This window comes from Patella vulgata, chromosome 1, assembly GCF_932274485.2.
Source record: "Patella vulgata chromosome 1, xgPatVulg1.2, whole genome shotgun sequence".
Taxonomy (NCBI): Eukaryota; Metazoa; Mollusca; class Gastropoda; family Patellidae; genus Patella; species Patella vulgata.
The window spans coordinates 12,938,695-12,962,106 of record NC_065879.2 but is presented as its reverse complement, the minus strand read 5'-3'; the positions used below and the strand labels follow the sequence as shown (position 1 = coordinate 12,962,106).

Below are 23,412 nucleotides of genomic sequence, written 5' to 3'. Positions count from 1 at the left end.
GTGTATCTTCCTTCCAAAAGAGTATTTATGACAAACAAGCCTTCAAAAATGGTTGAAAACTGAAAGAAGAAACATTTTGTTGCGACTGAATATGCAACATTGGAATGTTAGAGTTAGACACACTAGATAATGATACAGAACTTACTGTACATGTACTACATGTAGTTTAAAATCAGAAGGTTATCATTATGTGGCATTGTTGGTTGATCTGACTAATTTTTTAGGGGGCCCTTTTTTCACAAAGAACCTAAAATTAACAACCCTAACAATCCACATAGTTTAGATTTGAAAGGGGTTAAATAAAGAGAAAGGATAAAATAAGAGAAGAGAAACAAATGATAAGATGAATGAAAAAAAGTAGTCAGATCAACCAACAGCGCCCATTATATTTATATAATTAGTTTGCATGTCTTTCCATTATGTTATAAATAAATTTTTGGATTTTTCTTTTCATTTTCAACTTAGAATAGAGAAGTGTAGCGAACCGATCGATGATAACAGATCCAAACGTTATTATTTCGCAGCTATCGATGATTGTCTTTAGTCTGATCAGAAACCTTCAACTGGCAATTAATTTAAACTGTTAAAAAACTAATTAGATACATGTATTCTCAATGGCCCAGTGAAGTGTTGGCTTGCTATACTAACCTTCCAGTGTTGGCTGAGAAAGTTCATCGTGATTTTCCGTCTAGTTCCTGTTTGTCAGTTGTTGCCGGATGGAGGACTGGCAAAGGACATTGTCTAGTTGTTCGGATGGTAGATGTAGCATAAACAGAGTGAGTTCCTGTGTTCATGTTGGCGTTTTCGGCGTGGTTCCCCCTTGTCAGTGATGCAGTACGGAGGGCCTGACAAGGACAGAGGGCCAGACAAAGACAGGAGTCTAGTCGTTTGGATGGTACGAAAAACCAAGGTCCCGTGAACACATTGGCGTGCACTTAAAAGATCCCTGGACAGTTTGAATTCGATATAAGAGTAGGTCATAGTGCCGCTGTCCAGGCAAAATGTCCCTCATAGCACACTGTATGGCGTATGCCCGTCTTCATTAGCCCAGTTCGGAGCAGAACAGCCGGACGTTAAACCCCATTTCATTTCATTTCATGTTGGCGTGCACATAAAAGGTACCTTGACAGTTGTCATTTAGAGGTGCGCTATTTAGTGGGCCATTTAGAGGTGCGCTATCTAAGCAGAGTTCCCACATAGCACACAGCATGATCTAGGCTAGTTCAGTTCTGAATGTAGGTCTCATTACACCCGCGCTGTAGGCTGTCTTCATTAGCCTGGATGGAACAGAAAAATAGAACATTCAACCCCATTTCATTTCTGAAATAATTTGAGCGATTGTCAATATTGTCATGTCACAAAAAAAGTATATCAAGAGGCCAACACAAATTACTAAATGCAATTATCGTAAAAGATAATATATATATATATCTGAGTTTATATCCAGTTAAAATTGATCAAAATTTAGTATTTAAATTTAATGAACAAGTTGCATGTTATACATTGTAAACACAAATTTTAAATCTTTTCATCTGTTACAAGTTAATTATATAATTTGTATATATCTAAAATTAATATTATTATTTATTTGTTTTCCTCACTTTCGAATCCCCGGTTGTACGTGACAGGGAGTAGGGTCGCCTGTCCTTCCTCGTGGGTTTTCCCCCTGGTCCTCCGGTTTCCTCCCATTGCTAAAGACCCCTACGCGCAAGCAAATTATTGAAATAAAATTAAACCATATTTTAGTCCCGAAATGACCTAGTTTGTGTCAAGTGGAAGTTAAGCCCCATCTCTCTCTCTCTCTCTCTCTCTCTCTCTCTCTCTCTCTCTCTTTTGTTTTCCTCACAAACATAAAATTGTCTCATCAGGTTTATTACTGTATACCAAGAGAACGAAAATCAACAGCTACATGAGAAATGGGTGTTCATGGTTTGTGGCAACTGCTTCAGGCATCAGGAAGACCTGTATCTTTAGAAAGTTTGGATGGAAAAATACTTGCTGTGGGTATCCTTTTATAAATAGCATTCTGAGAACACTTGACGAGATGTTAAACTGAGAACACTTGATGAGATGCTAAACTGAGAACACTCAGTGAGATGTTAAACTGAGAACACTTGGCGAGATGTTCAACTGAGAACACTTGGTGAGATGTTAAACTGAGAACACTTGACGAGATGTTAAACTGAGAACACTTGGTGAGATGTTAAACTGAGAACACTCGGTGAGATGTTACACTGAGAATACTCGGTGAGATGTTAAACTGAGAACACTTGGTGAGATGTTCAACTGAGAACACTTGACGAGATGTTAAACTGAGAACACTAGGTGAGATGTTAAACTGAGAACACTTGGTGAGATGTTAAACTGAGAACACTTTTAATCACAATGTTTGATAAATGTAATTGATTGATTCAGGTAACTAGTGCATTGAAGTATGTTCGATAATAAACAAATAAATATTTCTTATTAGACATATGGGAGCCTCTGTGGTGGTTCTATTAATATGGTACCGGATAGGCTACTGCCGACTCCCACAAAGTCCCCATGTTCGATCGCGGTGTTGGCCAAGAAAATTTGTCTAGATTTCAAGCCTGGTTTCTATTTGTTCAGATGGGTCAAAAAGTCCTGGCCTTGGTAACAAGTTAAAGATCTACTGATCGTTGGAATTTGAAATTAGCGTATGCTGCTGTTCAGGCAAAATTTCCCATATGGCTAATTGCATAGTGTGTAAATGCCTTCTTTAGTTTGGATGGAACCGAACCCTAATTACATGTACATTTAAAGCTACCAATTTACATGTACGTCTGTCATGAACTTAGATCATTGACTTTTGAACTTAGGAATAAAAAATGTCTTTACTTAACAAACGTTTTACTCAAATTCAGCAGTTTCTGTCAAACAAGAATCAATATTTTTCCAGATTTATGTGTTGATGTGCTGCTATCCTGACATTTTGTGGGGAATAACGTTTTAGGTCATCCCAGTTAGATTTATCTCTGTACTGTTATCAGATGTTTCATTTGTGGGGGAAATTTTTGTAATGGCAGTCCAGTGAGCTTGCACTCTGTACTGTTATTGGATGTTTTATTTTCCTTAACGTTGTGTAGATGTCAGTCTGTGGTTACATCAGACTACTAAAGGTATGAGAGATAAAGATGGCAATCCTCTACCAAATGCCCATCTTCATGGTCTCTTCACTCGTATCTGTAAACTACTATTCTATAGAATAAAACCAGTTTTTGTTTTTGATGGAGGAGTTCCAATTTTAAAGAAGCAAACTTTGGTAAGTTTTGAAATCTATTTTGCAAGGTTTCAAACCCAAAGAGGTCCAGAAACGTAATTGTATGGAAACCAGCCATAATAATTAAACTGGGTTACTGTTCTGCTAAACAAACCTGCAGCCATTCCTTTTAATGTGACTCTGATATCGGCTATTGAAATAAATTGTCCGAATACCAACAATTTCAATATTTGACACTGACATTTACTTGGCTTTCATTTTTTTTTTTTCATAGCTCCTTTGATCCCTCCACCCCCACCCACCTTCGCTTGTTTTATGGCCGAATGGTTAGCATGTGCGCGCTGTATCATAAGGTCTGTCATTGAGTCAACTAGCGTAGTTTAGATTTCCCGGTTGTACATGACAAGGAGTAGGGTCGCCGAAATGACCCCATCCCAGTTCTCTCTCTCCCCGTCCAGTGGGGGGCAGCTGTAGTAATTGCCCCCCACCCCCACTACGGGCCTGCAATTTCACTTTGAGAGTGTCGATAAGCTTAGTTAAATTATAATCCCTGAACATCTGCACATGCAAACCATCATAGATACATGATTCTTGCAACCATATGATTCTTACACATAATTCTTCTCTTTTCGCAGGCTGCTCGACGAGAAAGAAAAGAATTCGCGGAGAAAGAGAGTGGTAAAGCCAGCCGTAAATTACTGGAGAATTTGATGAAGAGTCATGCTGTTAAAGCTGCATTGGGACAAGATACATCTGGAGTTCAACCAGGTCCTTCTTCATTGAACAGTAATAGAAAACCTGATGTATTTGAGTTAGCTCCCTTGCCAGATATTGACAGAGGGTAAATCACATTTCATATTTTAAACATTGATTTATATCAGGGTTTGACAAATTTTTACTAAATAATTGTAAACTTGAAACCAAGCCTGGACGGACAATCGCTATAGTGCCAACCATTTTGCTGACATAGATTTGGGTATTTTGATCAGTGCTATTAATGAAACTTATAATATACATGTGGCCAAGTCGTATCATTGTGTGGCTAAGTTGGTAAGATTCAGTCTCTGCACTCTCATCAGGATTTTCCAACGTGGTTTACCCTTGTCAGTGTTGCAGATGGAGGGCCTGACAAGGACAGCAGTCTAGTCATAAACCAAGGTCTTGTTTATACATTGGTATGCACGTTAAAGATCCCTTGGCAGTTTGAATTCAATATAAGAGTAGGCTGTAGTGCTGCTGCCCGGGCAAAATTTCCCTCATAGCACACTGTAAGGCGTATGCATGTCTTCATTAGCCCAGTCGGAGCAGAACAGTAGGCTGTTAAACCATTTCATTTATAACAATGGAGATGGCAGATGACTTTATCATCAATCTACAAAAAGTTTGCTTTGCCCTGATTCATTTCCCCATCTTCATTAGCCCGGTTGAAGCAGAACAGTAGGACGTTAAACCCTATTTCCATTCATTACTGATTCATGTCACTCTTTCATATCCTGATCACCAAAAATCATGTCAGTGTAGACTAATTAAGTACATGTATCTATCTATTTGATTTTATAGATCAACCGATGCTATGAATTATGATGATGAATTTGAAGAAGAATTGCTGGAGTATCAGGCCTTGATGGAGGTAATGACAAGTAGGCTTTAATATATAAAAGTTCTCAAAAGATTATACAAATTATTTTAATCTTTTCCACACCAAATGAAGTTCTAGGATGGATATTTCACTGATTTCTATCCCTCCTTTGTTCCTGGTTTTGTTTACAGAACATTCCTAATAAACCGTTCACGATATCTTTATGAGCCTATTGTGCATGTAGTATTTGAACCGTTTGCTTATTAGAAATTATAACCGGGTATCTTAAACATACATTATGCAAGAGCTAAATCTGCCTATTTCAGGTCTTTCTTTAGGCCTGAAATGTTATCTAAATTATTAATTAGACATTTATTAACTTATCCAGACTATAATCAACTATCAATGTCATTGCTCGCCTGCGATATTTACTGGATTAGGATTCGATTTACTGCACGACTTTCATTCATGATTTAATCATAAAATGGATAATCAAGACTTTTATCATACTGACCTTAATAATGATGATCAAGGCTAGGCCGAAAATTCTTGGTTCAGAGTGAATCAATTTGACCGTTATTTTCAGCAATTTCCATTTACATTATCTATTATTTAATTATTATAGTGAGAACTGCCAGCCCTTTATCTAATTTCCCATAATGTATCTTTAATTAAGATACTCTGATACTTTATATTTGTTGATTACCAATAACACACAGATTGATACCTATATCTATAAAGACATGTCCAAGGATGTGGGATGTTGATGACGAGTCTTCTTGTTTTCTAGCTTTCAACTGTTAACACCGTAAATCTTTTATCTTTTGTCTAGGAAAAATTTCAGTCGTTGAATAATATTGATACAGAATCAGATGATTTTAAAAATCTTCCTCCAGAGATACGTCACGAAATACTCACGGAGATGAAAGAAGTTAGAAAAAAACATTTTGTTATATGTGAAGATTTACCAGAGGTAAGCTGAGTTAAAATATATTTTTATACGGCAACATTTCATTGTGGGCTAATTATGTCGTCACCCTGTCAGTTTTTGTCAGATTTATTTCAAATTTGGTGTGAAACATCGCAGTCTTGAGAGGACGAATCTTATCGATATCCAGTTTGCTGTGACTTTATGTTCCAGAGTGATCCCCCAATTGCCAAAAACCTTGTGAACTCGATAGAGGCTGTAGTTTTAACAGATGTTTTTCAAATTTGGTTGGAAGCAATGGGGTCATAAGAGGATGAACCTAGATCCTTGTCAAATTTGCTCAACATCCAAGTTTCCTTTCGGATAGCTGTAGTTGAGACAAAGCTACTGTGTGAGCACATTCCACATTTTGTTACTAAGAGGTAATCTTTGAAATTTAACTATTTATTGTGTTCTTTGAGATTGTAATTCTGTGTCATACCTGCAATGAGGGCCCTGATATCAACCGTTGACGTTAAAAGTTATTACCTTTATTTTTTAGCACTCATCAGAACCTGTTTGTTTATGTCAATTCAATTATTTATGTAATGATGATTTATTTGTTTATGTGGGGTGTTGGATGGCTGATGGTTAGCATGCGCGCGCTGTATCATAAAGTCTGTCATTGAGTCGACTGGCGTGGTTTCGAATCCCCGGTTGTACGTGACAAGGAGTAGGGTCGCCTGTCCAACCTCGTGGGTTTTCTCCGGTACGTCCGGTTTCCTCCCACTGCTAAAGTCCCCTACGCGCAAGCGAATTATTGAAATAAAATTAAACCATATGTTAGTCCCGAAATGACCTAGTTTGTGTAGATGGGACGTTTAAACCCCATTTCTCTCTCTCTCTCTATTTGTTTATGTAATGATAATTTATTTGTTTATGTAATGATAATTTATTTGTTTATGTAATGATAATTTATTTGTTTATGTAATGATAATTTATTTGTTTATGTAATGATATTTTATTTCTTTATAGGACACAGACGATTTCTCATCCTTTCAAATCTCTAAATTAATGAAAAGAAGTAAATTATCTAGTCAGATCGAAGATGTTCGAAAACAAATGAATGCTCGTAACTCAGGGGATATAACGGCATCGTTGGGTTGGGACATTCACAGTGATAATGTGATTACATCGAGAGTTGTCTCCGAGGACTCTTCTCATTACATACTGATCAAAGGGCTGGGAAAAAAACGACAATTAGAAGAAGCCAATGAATGTGAAAAAATTGTAGCAGAAATGGAAAAAATGGAACCAAAAGTTAAAAGTGTTAAAAAATGTTACGAGGACAGCAGCAATGGAGAAATATCCAGCGATCTTGACGAACTTGGTCTTAACAGTGAGGAGGAAAGATTACGTGAAATATATAAAAGGAATTTAGAAAGGACTATGATGAATGACAGTCACTTGGATGATGATGTTGTTATAAGTTCTAAGGCATTTAAAAAAGGTCAAAGTTCACAGCATATTGAGAGAGTTGGGGTTAGTTCTAGTAAAACGGGAATGGAACAGAAAACAGACACTCTCCAAACAAATGCAACCACAGAGAATAATGAGGATTCTTCCGATGGTAATAATATTAACCCTAAATGGTTTTTCAAAGTTAATAAATATGTAAGATTCAACTGACATTTTGCGAAGCTGATTATAATTAATTACATTGCAATATAATGGCCCAAGCCGTGGTTTTCAGTCATATTACTACTCTTGACTGACTGGTAGTGAGAGAGACAAAGAGACAAACAAGGCCATGGTTCAACTTTATTTCATTAGTGGTGAGAGGAAACCGGAGGATTCTGAGTAAACCCTTGAGATTGGATAGGCGACCCTACTCCTTGTCACATACAACCGGGGAATCGAAACCATGCCACTTGACTCAATGACAGACCTTATGATCTAATGTGAATGCATTAACCATTCGGTCGCCCATCCGTCCGTCTAGTAGTGAAATTGACCGTCTGGACAATTTACCTGTCTCTCAATGTACATGCCATACAATTAGAATTTTAAAGAATTTAACCGTAACCACAATAAATACAGTTATATTTATAGTTTTTGTGTGTGAAAACAATTAAAAATATATTTAAACATTTGGATAATACTAAAAATTGGCTAATTCCTTGAAAAAAAAACGATCTTGGTAATATATCACAACTTTACTGGGTAGTACAATTTGAAGTGAAAGTCTTGGTTGGAAATTTGGAACAACATCAAAATTTCACATTTTCACAATAATTTATATTTAATACATTTTACAGATGAGGGATTTATAGAAGTCACAATTGATCCAAATAAAGCAGACCAAGATGACATGTTTCCGGCAGCCATGTTTGATTCAGCAGATGTTAAAAAAGATTTCATTGCCGAACTCATAAAATTAAAAAATAAAAAGATGCAGACCAAGTCATCAGAGACTTTGATACAAAGTGATGAATCGAAAGTAGAGACTTATTCTTCCTGTGATAAAAATAATACGAGGTTGTTAGAAAAACCAAACAATCATGATATGCAAGAAAAAACTAATCAGGTACAAGCAGAAATACCATTGGAGAGTTCTGATTTCAAAAAGCCGAAAGATCCAATCAATGAACTCCATACAAATACTAACATAAAAGAAAATAATTTTTCAAGCAGAGAAGTCACAAAAGATCTTGTTTTAACCTCTGATGGTGATGGCTCTTCCAAAATAGAATTAGAGCAAGAAATAACAAATCAGTTATCCGACCGAAAAGAAACAGATTTCAACAAGCAGATAGAAGTTATTGATGTGGAGTGTGAAAATATTTCCAATAAAGAAATAGAATTCAATAAAAAGGAATTTGAATTACTAACAGACGATGAAAAGGGAATTATTAACAATAAACTGGTAAGTTACACAATACAATAAATTCTGGGCCCTTATTCACGAAAACTTAAACTAAGATACAATCGAAATTTTAAGAAATACTGCAATTCGATTGGCTGACCAATATGCAAATTGGATATATGCAAATTGATTTTACTGGTCAGCCAATCGAATTGCAGTATTTCTTAAAATTTCGATTGTATCTTAGTTTAAGTTTTCGTGAATAAGGGCCCAGGTTCTCAAATAATGCTTCTAAATTATTTGGCTAAATGACTTATCACAAACATCACATTTCAGCATTCATCTCGTTTGTTTTCTCGTTGCTTGTTTACTCACAATGTTTATAGGAATTTACTTCAGTAATTACTATTCTTGTGTTACAGTCATATCTAAATTAAATGAATTGAAATATGGTTTAACGTCCTACTGTTCTGCTCTGACTGAGCTAATGAAGACAGGCATATGCCATACAGTGTGCCATGAGGGAAATTTTGCCCAGTTAGCAGCACTATGGCCTACTCTTATGTCAAATCCCAACTGCCAAGGGATCTTTAATGTGCACACCAATGTGTACGTGGGATCTAGGTTTTTCGCCCCATCTAAACGACTATACGTTGTCCCTTGCCAGGCCCTCACTGACAAAGGAGGAACCACGTTGGAAAATCCTGATGAACTTTCTCAGCCAACGCAGGGATCGAACACGCGACCTCTCTGTTAACGAGCCGTCTTACTGTGCCCAATCATATCTAATGTGCTTAATACAAGTTTATTTACAGTAACGAATTGTCGTCATGGTCTACGATTTTGTACTTCTAATTTGAAGGATGCTCCTTCCATCACTCATCCACGTTTAGTATAATTTCAATTATGTCTTTCTCATTATACTCAACACACTGGATGTAGTTCGTAGGATAGTTATCAAAAAACAATGAGGTTTGAAGATTAAACATGGCAACTGTGTAACCAAATCGTGGCAATGCCTGTTAAAAAAAACATCTTGGGCTAAGCAATACAGAAGCTTATTTGTATGTTTGTAGAAAGGTTTTCAAGATGTCAAAGATATTGACATAGAATCTGAAGAATTTAAATCATTACCACCAGAAATACAGGTTGAACTTTTTACTGCCAAAAATAACCAACCAAACGTAACAACAGACGAACAGTTGTCTACCCTTGTTGATGAAGCAAATGCAGAAGATTTACATAGTGACCACGGTGACGATGGGGGTCAAGTAGTGATTGATGAGGAGAGAAGAAATTTCGGTGAAGAATTTCACGGTTTAAACAGGGTAAGTTCATCATTGTATATAATCACATAATAGACAGAAAAATTAAGTTCTGTTGTATACCATTGGCGAACGTTAAACATCCTTGAACAGTTGGAAATCAAAATAAGAGTAGGCTGTAGCACTTCAAATTGTCTTTCATAGCACACTGCATTGCATATGGGATGGATAACCAAGGTCCTGTGGTGTTTTCACATTTTCATGTACCTTAAAGAAACCTTGGTTAAATTAACTTAATAGCACATTGTGTGGTATTTCAGATGGAAAACAAAGTTTATACATTTTCATGCACACTGCATGTCATATGGGACGGAAAACCAAGGTCCTGTAGTGTTTACACATTTTCGTGCACCTTAAAGAACCCTTGGTTAAATTAACATCATAGCAAACTGCATATGGGACAGAAAACCAAGGAACTGTGGTGTTTACACATTTTCATGCCCCTTAAAAAAACGTTGGTTATATTAGCCTCATGGCACACTGCATGTCATATGCGATGGAAAACCAAGGTCCTGTGGTGTTTACACATTTTTGTGCACCTTAAAGAAACCTCCGTTATAATACCTCATAGCCAAAAAGTAAGATGTTAAACTCCATGTTATTTTCTCCGTTTGGTATATATACTATTCAAAAAAAGTAGGGGATATTTGATTTTTAAGTGTTATTAAAGTCACCTAATGAAACTGACGAAGAAACAAATGACAAAATGAAATGAAGTTCACATTCATCGATTTATTCCAAATGATCGTTAGACTAAGTAAGGCACAGACTGACCATTATAAGGGTAAAATGATACCCAGGGTCAAACAGCAAAGTTACCACAGCATCACAACCAAGTCAGTAACGGGTAAATCCTCCCCTGTTTGCCAAACAAGCATTGATCCGACGTGGCATACTCCTAATGAGACGTCTAAGGTCATTTTGGTCCAGATTGTCCCATTCCTGTTGCAACGCAGCAGCAAGTTCTTGGACATTGGCAGGACGTTGTTGACGTTGACGTAACCTCTGTCCAAGCATGTCCCAGACATGCTCGATGGGGGAGAGGTCGGGACTCAGTGCTGGCCAAGGTAATGTGGTGATGTTCTGTTGTTGGAGGTAACCTGTAACGATCCTGGCCCTGTGACATCTTGTGTTGTCATCCTGGAAGATGAAACGGCGGCCATGACGTCGTGCGAACGGCACAACATGGACTGCCAAGATGTTGTCCCGGTAGTACTGGCCTGTAACACGCCCTGCAACAACATGTAAAGCCGTTCTTCCAGCAACAGTGATGCCTCCCCACACCATAACAGAACCACCCCCAAATCGATCATGTCTAATGACGTTAACGTCTTGGAAGCGCTCGTTTCGACGACGCCACACCCTCCTACGTCTGTCCAAAAAATCAACAGTGAACCTTGACTCATCTGAAAACATCACATTGCTCCAGCGTCGATTATCCCAGTGTTGACGATCCCTACACCAACGACGTCTTGGCTGAATGTGATGATCTCTCAAACAAGGGATCACGCGAGGACGTCGGGCGCGAAGGTGACCCCTATGCAGTCGATTCCGAATCGTCTGGCCACTCACTCTGACACCAGTGTCTGTTGGAAGACGAGCGCTGATCTGATTTGCTGTGATGACACGATTTCTCAAGGCCAAGGTACGGATAAATCGATCCTGGGCTTGAGTTGTCGCCCTTAGTCGACCTGAGCGTGGTCTGTCCTGTACAGATTGTGTATCACGGTATCTGGACCATAGCCTGCTTATGACAGACTGAGAAACATTCATCGTCCGCTCCACAACCGCCTGTGTTGTGCCGATCTGTAGCATGCCAAGGGCACGTAACCTTTCATTTTGGGTAAGCCGACGCATATCAAAATTTGTTTTCTGGTCACTAAAACAATTAAACTGATGTTTCCACCCTGGAATTCAATGCCACAATGACTGTAACATTCAAAGTCAGAGTCGTGCAAATCTTGGGTTGGACCCCCATGATGATCCCAAGCATCACCTGCATTCCATGCGGTAGCTATTGGTGCGTTTGGGCGTCACATGTAACTGGAAATGTTTCTTCTGTTAGGTTCTATAGTGACTTTTTTCGTAGTCATTTGCATATTTTAGTATTAAGCCCCCAAAATCAAATATCCCCTACTTTTTTTGAATAGTATATTTAGCCTAAATAATTTGTTTTTCAGGGAGGTTTAGAAGATATGCAGACAGAGTTAGAGTTTGAAAGTCAAGTTTTACGTCAAGAGATAGGAAAGCAGGATAGACTAGCGACATCTATTACAGATCAGATGAATTTAGAAGCTCAGGTTCGTAAAGTTAGATCCAATATTTATTTTTCTGAATTCAAATCAAAATTTTAACAAGTGTAGTTGTTTGGATGACACCAAAAACAGATGCACTGTTTACATTGGCTTTGCCATTGAAGGATTTGTTGACATAAATATGCCGTCTGCTCCCAAATTCTTTATTCCATCTTAATTGTTGATAATTTATTCCTCGTAAAAGAGGTCCAGATGTTTATCAATTATCACATTTGTCCAAAGCAGCAGTAGCCAAAGGTTAATGGTTTATAGTTTACTTAATTATCTTTACCAACATGCATAGTTCTGCAAATGTTTTGTTATGGTGTTGAATTTTAACAGAAGATGTCTAAAAAATCTGTTCATTGTGGCATGGTCGGGTGTTCGATCCCTGCATTGGCCAAGAAAGTTCATCCAGATTTTCCGATGTTGTCCCCCCTTGTCAGTGATGCAGGACGGAGGGCCTGACACGGACAGCTGTCTAGTCGTTCGGATGGGACGAAAAACCGAGGTCCCTTGACAGTTGGAATTCGATATAAGAGTAGGTCGTAGTGCCGGTGTCCGGGCAAAATTTCCCTCATAGCACACTGTATTTCATATGCTCTTCTTCATTAGCCCAGTTCGGAGGACATTAAACCCTATTTCATTTCATTGTGGCATTTGACCGTGGTAACAGTTGCCATTGCCCTATATTGTCCGTGGGTATTTATCAGTATTCTCCAGCAATGTTTACCCACGTCGTTGATGCAGGATGAAGGGAAGGGCAAGGAAAGGTCTCTTGTCCTTTGGATGGGACAAAAAAAAATGAAGTCCTGTGTATACCATTTTCATCACATTAAAGATATCTTGACAGTTGGAAATTGAAATATAAATAAACCATAGTGCCACTGTCAGTGCAAAATGTCACTCATTGCACATTGCCTGTCTTCATTAGTAAAATAAGATGTTAGTCTCCATTTCATTTTATTTGATTTCAGGAGTTATTACAGTTGTTTGGTATACCATATGTTGTTAGTACCATGGAAGCTGAGGCCCAGTGTGCGTTTTTAGATGTGAATCAATTAACACATGGTTCTATAACTGATGACAGTGATGTCTGGTTATTCGGAGGACAGAGAGTTTATAAAAATTTCTTTAATCAGAATCGTCACGTGGAACTTTATACTAAAGCTATGATAGATTCACATTTTGGTAAATATTATGAATCTTTCTACGCCCATTTGTTCAAGTACTCCCGATTTATTTTAGTATGCACATATTTTTACTCTTAGAACATTATGTATGCTGTAACATATTATAGGTTTTTGGATGGCTGAAAGATTAGCGCATGCGCGTTGTATTATAAGATCTGTCATTGAGTCAACTGGCGTGGTTTCAATTCCTCAGTTGTACGTGACAAGGAGTAGGGGCGCCAGTCCAACTTTATGGGTTTTTTTCCCACTGCTAAAACACCTATGCACAAGCGAATTATTGAAATAAAATAGAACCACGTGTTAGTCCCGAAATGACCTAGTTTGTGTCGAGTGGACGTTAAACCCCAGGTTACAGACACATTAAACAATTTGGCCATCCAACCTATCTAATTTCAGTATGACATCATTATGTGAGAGAGAGAGAGAGAGAGAAATGGGGTTTAACGTCCACTCGACACAAACTAGGTCATTTCGGGACTAAAATATGGTTTAATTTTATTTCAATAATTCGCTTGCGCGTAGGGGTCTTTACCAGTGGGAGGAAACCGGAGGACCCGGAGAAAACCCACGAGGTTAGACAGGCGACCCTACTCCTTGTCACGTACAACCGGGGATTCGAAACCACGGCAGTAGACTCAATGACAGGCTTTATGATACAGTGCGCACGTGCTAACCATTCAGCCATCTAACCCCACACATCATTATGTAACAGTAAGTAATTGTCATGATACTATTTACAGGTTTATCAAGGGAGGCATTAATTAATATAGCTCTACTGTGTGGTAGTGATTATACTGAAGGTATACAGGGTATCGGTCCAGTTACAGCTCTAGAAATATTAGCAGAATTTTCTGGAGAACGACTGGAGGGACTGAAAAAATTAGGGTAAGTTTTTATTTAAAGTAATGGGGAGAGGGGGCGGGAGGTATTAAGTCCAATAAAGTTCTAATTATCAAAAGACAAAACTACAGGTTAATATGTGTACAAAGTTTGAGATAACCTCTTGAGTCAAATTCAGGATGGACAAGAGTTAATTTCTGTATCTCTCTCCTAACTTCAAACCTGGAAATAATGGTTTTAGTGATAAAAGACAAAATATAAGATACTGCTGAACCTGGTATTTTGAATTTTATGCCAGATGTGTATTAATAATAAAAACACAGAAGAAAAACAAATCAGTGCTGGGTTACTATAGGATTATTCCTATTGAGTCCACGATCAGGATACATTCGGATACGTTTCGATACGATCAACACAACTGCGTCCACGCTCTGGTTAGCTCAGATATGACCAACACGATTGCCACGACTGGCCTCAATATATGATAAGACCTGATAGGATCACCACGATTTGCTCCATGATTTCAGTTGTAGCACGAATGGTGATAGTCGGAACCTAGCATGAACAAAATGACATTAACCAGAGGGATTGTGCCTAACGAAGACTGAATTTGTACCTCTCAATGTTATTTCTAGTTTGGTTAACTTATTTCAGCATGAGATAGTATACCGCCAGAAACCAAGTTAAAATATAAACATATACTCTTTAAGTTCCTCGAAGAATCAAATTATTGGAATTTTGTCTTTTTAAGTGATTGGTGGAGAAATGCCCAGAAAGAGAAAAATAAACCGCCAGAAAGCAAGTTGAAATATAAACTTCAAAAACTACACTTTAATCCAGGTAAATAATTCACACCAATTGAAGTAAATTTGCCGCTACATTTAGGTGGATCTATGGTTATAAAAAAAAAAACCATAACTGACCAGACTGATAACTGATTTGGGGCGTCAACTGGTCATATTATTTACATCACAGGGTAAATGTCAAAATAAGTTGATATGTGACCACCTGTCATTTGTATTGCCTGTTTGGATTTTTAGAATAGCATGGGTTTACGGTACCGGTAGTTAAAAGAACATCTGATATCCTAATGAAGAAAGAGGCCATTGTACCCAACGTAATGTCTAACACCACTAAACTGGTACCGGACATTTTGATCTTTGTGCTGGATATGTATTATAAATATCAGTGAAAATACTGATAAAAACAAAATCTGTATATGCCAGACAAAATGACAGGCACCGAGGCATTGTGTCTGAAAAGGCCTGAATATGTGTCTGATTATGTCTGTGATAGAGGTACCTCATTTCCAGGCTTGTGTAGAAAGCCCCAGTTCATTGTTAGACAAAAGCTGATCTATTGCAGGCTTAGGGCAATATCTCATAACCATAAACTATAACACATACTTATGGAAGAACAATTACTGATTTGTTGCTATTGCGTGTCTATATATAATTGCCCTACACATTTGTTGCTGTACTTACTTGAAAATACTCTTCCAAACATTGCCTAAATAGATCAGTAATTGTTCTTCCATAAGTATGTGTTATAATAGTTATTTGCTCTATCCTGTTACTAAATGCGTCTGTAAGATTATGTCTCATATAACCTTTTGAGACCAAATTAAGGCAATTATTTTTTGAGGTATGTAGATTGTTTACTAGAATAATGTCAAATTCTCAACTTATAAACAAAAATAAAAACAAAATGTGACATAGATCCCGGACTTTCATCCTAGTAATTGATCCTTAATGGGCTGCTTGTTCTACATTGTTCGTATATTTGGTAATGTCTCCAATTAGACATGTGGATTAAAGGAAATGAAATGAATTGGGGTTTGACTTTCTACTGCTTTACTTTGACTGGGAAGACGGATGAGGAATAAAGTGGAAAATACATTACATTATTATAAATTTATCTGTATATTATACTTTATATTTTGAAGGATTTCCCAGTGAAGTTGTTGTTGAAGCATATTTAAAACCAACAGTTGATGAATCACTGGATAAATTCTCCTGGGGTACACCAGATCTAGACCTATTAAGAGAGTATCCTTTTATAAATGTACTACATTCTCAGTTATAGTATCTTCTTTGACAACTGCGGGGAGGGCGGATGGCCGAATGTTTAGCATGTATGCACTGTATCATAAGGTTTGCCATTGAGTCAACTGGCGTGCATTCGGTTCCCCGGTTGTACGTGACAAGGAGTAGGGTTGCCTGTCCAACCTTGGGGGTTTTCTCTGTGTCCTCCGGTTTCTCCCACTGCTAAAGACCCCTACTCGCAAGCGAATTATTGAAATAATTGATTCTAATTGAGTGAGAGTGATGAAGTTTTTATTGTAATTCTATAGCCCATGTGAAAATGTATACTTTGCTTTCAATTTTCTTTCTTTAAAAGTTTATTTTATTTTTATTAGTATTGTTCATAAATTGACTTAACTCTTGTTTAAGTTTTGGGAAGAGTAAATTAGGATGGAGTAAAGAAAAAGTTGATGAACTGATCAAACCTTTATTAAAACAGCTTGCTCAAACTCATGTAAGTTTTTTTTACACAGATATTTGTTATTTTCAGATAATTATCTGAAAGTTGTGGGCTGAATCCATCTGCTTGAAGAGTTATGCCTCTTTATTTTCGGTAAAAATGTCAGACAAGAAAAAATTTGAAATAGCAACACTGGTTTTAATCCTTTAACATTTGCTACATGTAAATATTGTCAACCTCTTTTCCCTGACAAAATTAGACAAAAGTGATGTTTTTTTACATCACTGAGTTGAGTAAATTAAAAGAAAGATTATTCAAAAGTTTTGGAGCTTGTGGACTAAAAATCCTGTTTCCTTGGAATACAAGTTTTGATTGCAACAAATAACATGACTTTTTTAAGTACTTTATAAAATGAAATCTGATTTAATATCTAAACTTTCTGCACCAACAAGGCTAATGAAGACAGGCTTTTACTCTGCAGGTTTTGGTTGCTAGGTTGGCTGAATGCGTGCACATTAGATCATAAGGGGGGTGGGGGGAGAAATGTGTTTAACATACACTCAACACTAACTAGGTCATTTTGGGACTGAACATATGGTTTAATTTTGTGTATAGGGGTCTTCAGCAGTGGGAGAAAACCGAAGCACCCTGAAAAAACTCATGAGGTTTGACATGCGACCCTACTCCTTGTCACGTTCTAGCAGGGAATTAGATCATAAGGTCTGTCATTGAGTCAAGTGGCCTTGTTTCTATTCACCGCTTGTACATGACAAGGAGTAAAGTCACCTGTCCAACCTCGTGGGATTTCTCTGAGTTCTCCCACAGCTAAAGATCCCTACGTGCATACAATTTATTGAAATAAAAATGAACCATGTGTTAGTCCTGAAGTTACCTAGTTTGTGTTGTGGGGACGTTAAACCCCATTCTCTCTATGCAGGTTTGAATGATTCCTAGTACATTCTATGCTAGAAACAATGAAGATGCCAACATCCATTCTTTTCTTATGTATAATTTCAGGCACAAACAAAAATAAGTGGTTTCTTTCAACCCGAAAATTTTATCAACCCGGAAAAAATTAAAAGTCAAAGGATTAAGCGTGTATTAAACAAACTAAAAGGTGTACCTGATCCCCCCTCTCCTCCTAAAATGAACCCTTCCACTAGCATACAAGGTATTCAGAGACCTAAAGCCTCAGCAGCACCTGCAAAGTCAAAAGGAAAGAGAAAACCAGGTCAAAGAGTAAAGGGTAAAAGTCAGGCAAAGGTCAGACAAGTGAAGGATGAAGTGGATTTATCGGAAAGTAGTTCCAGTGAAGAGGAAGGTTGTGATAATGTTGTGAACAAAAACAATGTTGCAGAGAAAAAAGCCCCCGTTGTTAAGAAAGTGAAATCAACCTCGAATAAAGCCATCATCAGAAATATTGTGAACATGGCTAAACCGTTACCTCAAGTCGCAGTGAAACAAAAAGAGGATAAATTTAATAACAGTGATCAATATATATCGGACATAGCTAGCAATGGTTTCAGAAAAAAACGCAGAGGATTTACATCAAATGAAGTTCAGGAAAAATTGAAAGCTACAGAAAATAAGACTGAGGGGAAAATAGTCAAGCAAACGTCTTCGGATATGAAATTGGAAGATGTAGATTGGGACAATGAATCTTTCTAAATTCTTAAATATTCAATGGCTCATTCCATGTCAATTCACCCCAAAAATCTGGGATTTTAAACCTGACGGTCTCAGATTTTGTTGAAACTTGATATGTTGGGTTGTTTTTCTGGAAAAAGTCCAGATTTCAAAGTTCCAGCTCAATCATACTTGTGGTTTCTGAGATATTGGGATCTGCTTTTTGGGGTTTTTTTTGCATATTTTCGATGACTCCCCTTTCTTTAGGAAGCCATATATATATATATATCTCCTGAACTAATGGCTCAATTGTCGTGATGCCTACATGAAACTTTGAAATTTGGCTTTTGAAGCTGATCAAACCTAAATACCAAGTTTGATCTAAATCTGAGATGGTCGGGTTTATGTCATTGGATGGATTACCATGGAATGACCAACATGTCACATTTTATATGAGGGAATATTTGAAGAATAGATTACTAGTTAAAATTGAATCTCACATGTATAGCAAGGTTTTGGGTGTGGAGTTTTTCACCACAAGATTTTCACAAGATATTGAAACTGGAAGAAAATGACCCATTTTAAAAATCGAATTTAATGCTAGTGCTAAGTAAATGGGATGCTAGTGCTAAGTAAAGCGAATGCTAGTGCTAAGTAAAGGGGATGCTAGTGCTAAGTAAAAGGGATGCTAGTTTTAAGTAAAGGGGATGCAACCAGTATCAAACATGTACCATAACTCAGATATGCTACAAATCGACTTTACCATGTTACACAGCCCAAAATTTCTCAGCAACAGGGAAGACAACACTGCTGTTTGGGCAACTTAGCTGCTGATGGCTGTGTTTTTCATTGCCTGGCAACACATATTTTGAATATCAATAACAGCTTTGAGCCTCCAAGGAGTAATATATCTTGAGCCCAAGTTCATTTCATTTTTAATTTCGAATTAAAATCAACTTGTGCTATAATATTCTGGCCAGATACTACCTCAGGATTGTTTGTTTTGTAAATTAATTGTTTATATGATAGCAATATATACTATTTATTCATACTTGTGTAATTGATGTCGAATGAATATGAAATATCATGGCCTATTATCTTTTTATTGAAATATTGGCTTCATTTTGAAATAAATTTATTTTTGATAAAAAAGAATTGTTCAGTGTCATATGCAACCATCTTCAAGATCTGCCCATCTTAATGATATCTTCCATAGTTTAAGTTCCCTGAGCCTTGAACCCAGAACTACATGTACATTGTAACTGATTATCCATGTAACATGTAATCCTTACGTGGCGAGGGGGACAGGGCGGAAGTTTGACTAAATAAATCTCATTAAAATTTAGAGTCTGTGGAATGTCATTTTTTTTAAAGTATTTTTTTACCACAAGAGTTCGACAAGACATTTGACTTACATGTACATGTAGATATACAGGTCACAGTTGTATGGAATACAATTACTGCTATTACTGAGCAACCTTGCTAGAAATCCCTTATAAACTACAATATTGTAGAAGATGAGTCTGTAATAGGACTATCGGTCCAAAAATAATCCAGTTCTGGTTCAGCATTTCCAAAGATATGTTGAATTGAAATATCATGGATGCATGCTTTTCGCTATTTTATTGTGGGCAAACAAAAATGATAAGCCTATATTAGATCCGATCGAATTCAAGCCGGCAGGTTAACTAGCGTTGGTATTTTGTTTTCTTGATTAAATATTAACAATCCGGCAGGTTAACTAGCGTTGGCATTTTGTTTTCTTTATTAAATAATTAATCGGATTACATGTTTGCGTGGATTAAGCCGTGATACATTTGATATTTTAGCGAAAAATGCAAATGACGCATCATTACTTAAAATCTTTAATTCGAGTACATATTAGCGTGGATTTAGCCGTGGAAAATGTGACATTTTACGAATAAAACAAATGCCGCACAAAGACTTTAATTACTGAATACCACTGAATAATTCTATTGTAAGAATATATTCTACCCCTACATCCAATCCATAATAGATTTTAAATACAATTCAATTTGAATGAAACTTGTATATGGACTGAAAATCGAGTTTCCGATCCTGGGCTATTACCATCAAAAGAGGTGGGGTGGGGGCCGAATGTCTTAACGCGTGCATGTTGGATCATAAGATCTGTCATTGAGTCAAGTGGCATGGTTTCGATTTCCCGCTTGTACGTGACAAGATGCAGGATAGCCTTCCGACGTCGTGGGGTTTCTCCGGGTCCTCTGCCCCCGAACCCCACAGCTAAAGATCCCTACGCGCAAGTGAATTATTGAAATAAAATTGAACCATATGTTATCCCCGAAATGAGCTAGTTTGTGCCGAGTGTATCCACCCCTCTCTCTCTCTCTCTCTCTCTCTCTCGAATAGATATGCAAAGACATGATAACATTTGCGGACTCTCGGACGACTTACTAAGAAGAAGTATTGTGACATTGCAAGGTATACATTTTACAGCATGCGCGGAACCTTTTGTGATAGAAGCGAGCAACTGAAATTAAATGAGGTTTGATTACTACTGTTCTTTAATCAGCCGGGCTAATGACGACGGGCATACCCCATGCAGTGTGTTATGCGGGGAATTTTGTCCAGCCTACTGTGATAAGGGACATTCTGCCACGACAGCGGACGTTTCTGCCTACTCTTCGTCGAATCCCAACTGTCAAGGGTTCTTTTATGTGCACGCCAACGTGTACACGGGACCTCATGCTTCCTGGTCAGAACCTCATTACACACTGAATGGCGTGTGACCATCTTCATTAGCCCGGTTAGAATTTAAACCCCATTCCATTTCAGTTTATTCGTTTGTGCAAATATGCTGCCAAGAAATAACCCACAGCCCGTCCCCTTAATCAATCAATCAATCAATCAATTAATCAATACTGAATTTGTATAGCGCAAACAATACCTCGATAAAGTTCCTAATGTGGATTCTTTTAGTGTTTATTTTCGTCAAATAGATGTGTCTTCAAACGTGAATTCACTCGTTCAACTAATCTCTTTAAACATGAACATAATCGAGTACAATAAGAGGACGGGAATCACACGACAAATTCTATACTGTTAAAGGACAATATTGGTGTCAATCATTATCACATATGTGATAGAACACGTTCCAAATATAAGTTTAACACAGATATCATTTCTACGATAGATGCATAATAAAGGTTTCAACAATCGGAAGTGACAAAGGCAAAGGGAAAACACGAGTTATCCCTCTATATAACTAACTGACTAAAGTGACGCGTGATAGCAGATACACGGGCGAATTTCTGCTCACTAATAATTCCTTCGAAGACCAAAAGTTGTTATATGAGACTGTAAGAGGATATCTGACAATTCAAAAAAGTAATTGAATGTCATTAGATAAGAGAACACGAGAAAAATAGAAATAGTCCGTACATTCCCTTGTTTTTATTAATTCTATACCTTATAAAAACATGGTAATGCACGGACTTTTTCTATTTTTCTTTCGTGTTCTCTTATCTAATGACAGTCAATTCTTTTTATGAATTGTAAAATATCTTCTCACAGTCTCACACAACAACTTTTGGTCTTCGAAGGAATTATTAGTGCGTAGAAGTTCGCCCATGTATCTGTTATCACTCGTCACTTAGTCAGTTATACAGAGGGATAATTCGTGTTCCCCTTTTGCGTTCGTCACTTCCGATTGTTGACATCTTCATTACGCATCTATCGTAGCAATGATCTCTGTGTTAAAATTATATTCGGAACGTGTTTAACCAGTTCTATTACATATGTAATAATGACTGACAGCAATATTGTCCTTTAACGGGGCGTTTCTAATGTCGAATTTAGGTATCAGCTGAATGGTCCGCGGATGCCTTAACAGCACGTTTCATTTTAAAAACCAGGCTTTTGTACGTAATGAGTAATTAATTGTTTTGTGGCGATCTAGTGTCATGTTTTTGGTACACACCTTCGTACAACATTTTGATGCAACTTTCTTAACCGCCAAGCTTTATATGGGGTCAGGGCCCCACCCCGTCTAAACCCGGCACCGGTCTGTATTACCCCTGTGTGTACCACCGCCTGAAATGGGACAATAATACATAATAATATATTGAACTCTAACGATGTGGAAGTTGACTAACACATGGTAAATATTGACCACACAGCACTTACAGATTTATGAAGTAATAACGACTGATTGAAGCCGATTATCTTAATCCCCACTAAATGACAAACACTTGGCCAATACCAATCAATGGTAGTAATCCGTTAATCTGTTTTGAATCGGTGTAAATAACCGTCTCATAACAACGGAGATTTTGATATTTTGTTTAGTAAGTTATAACAAACCAAACCATGAAGTGGTCAATATCTACCGTGTATAAGATATCCATCTAATGGTGATTGACAACACAGATCCAACAGGCAAGTTAACTGGAATAATATACTCATTTTGTGTACAGTATATATAATACTGATGATATTGGCCATTCCCTCATGTCTGATGTGCGATTTTGTTTGAATCCGTGTCATTTTTGGTCTTATTTTTACGGACTCACTTTGGTCAGACAGATTGTTGTGTGTTGCAATAGAGAAACATCCGACACTCTCTATCACTGGTAATTAAACATCTTCAGTTTGAATTACCCTCCAAAAATGTCTGAATGAACAGTGCTTGTCAATGGCGAAACAGTAACTTCGGGGGGGGGGGCGGTGGGTAAAAGTTGTTTGGGTTCCACTAGAGCGAAATGTCCGCAACTAACGAAGTTCCACTCGAGCGAAATGTCCGCAAATAACGCCGTATGTTCATTCTGAAACTGAAGTCGCCCTTCATGTTTACTAGGATTCTCTAGAATCGTTGCTTGATAAAGACTAGTCAACGTCATCCAGTAATTGTATTCCTATGTGTTCCGGGCATGTCAAGCTTTTTTTTTTATCCCAGTGCCTCATCATAATCTATATCTACTGACAAATCCCAACACGTTGGAAATTTTTGAATTTTGTTATTATTTCTGTAAACTATTGAAAGTATCTTGAATTATTACAAAACCAGTACCCAAACC

At 37.4% G+C, this 23,412-nt stretch overlaps 1 protein-coding gene across 1 annotated transcript; it reads left to right on the top strand.

The window, feature by feature from the left end:
* Window positions 1-3: 3 nt before the first annotated feature.
* Window positions 4-16,831, top strand: LOC126812100 (DNA excision repair protein ERCC-5). The gene is made up of 15 exons (XM_050538349.2): window positions 4-179; window positions 1,869-2,004; window positions 3,108-3,283; window positions 3,877-4,082; window positions 4,802-4,871; window positions 5,653-5,793; window positions 6,763-7,357; window positions 8,046-8,653; window positions 9,670-9,921; window positions 12,099-12,218; window positions 13,190-13,403; window positions 14,146-14,290; window positions 14,997-15,085; window positions 16,191-16,293; window positions 16,699-16,831. Exons 2-15 carry the CDS (start codon window positions 1,917-1,919, stop codon window positions 16,829-16,831), a joined length of 2,940 nt encoding a protein of 979 aa, XP_050394306.1. The 5' UTR covers window positions 4-179; window positions 1,869-1,916.
* Window positions 16,832-23,412: the final 6,581 nt, after the last annotated feature.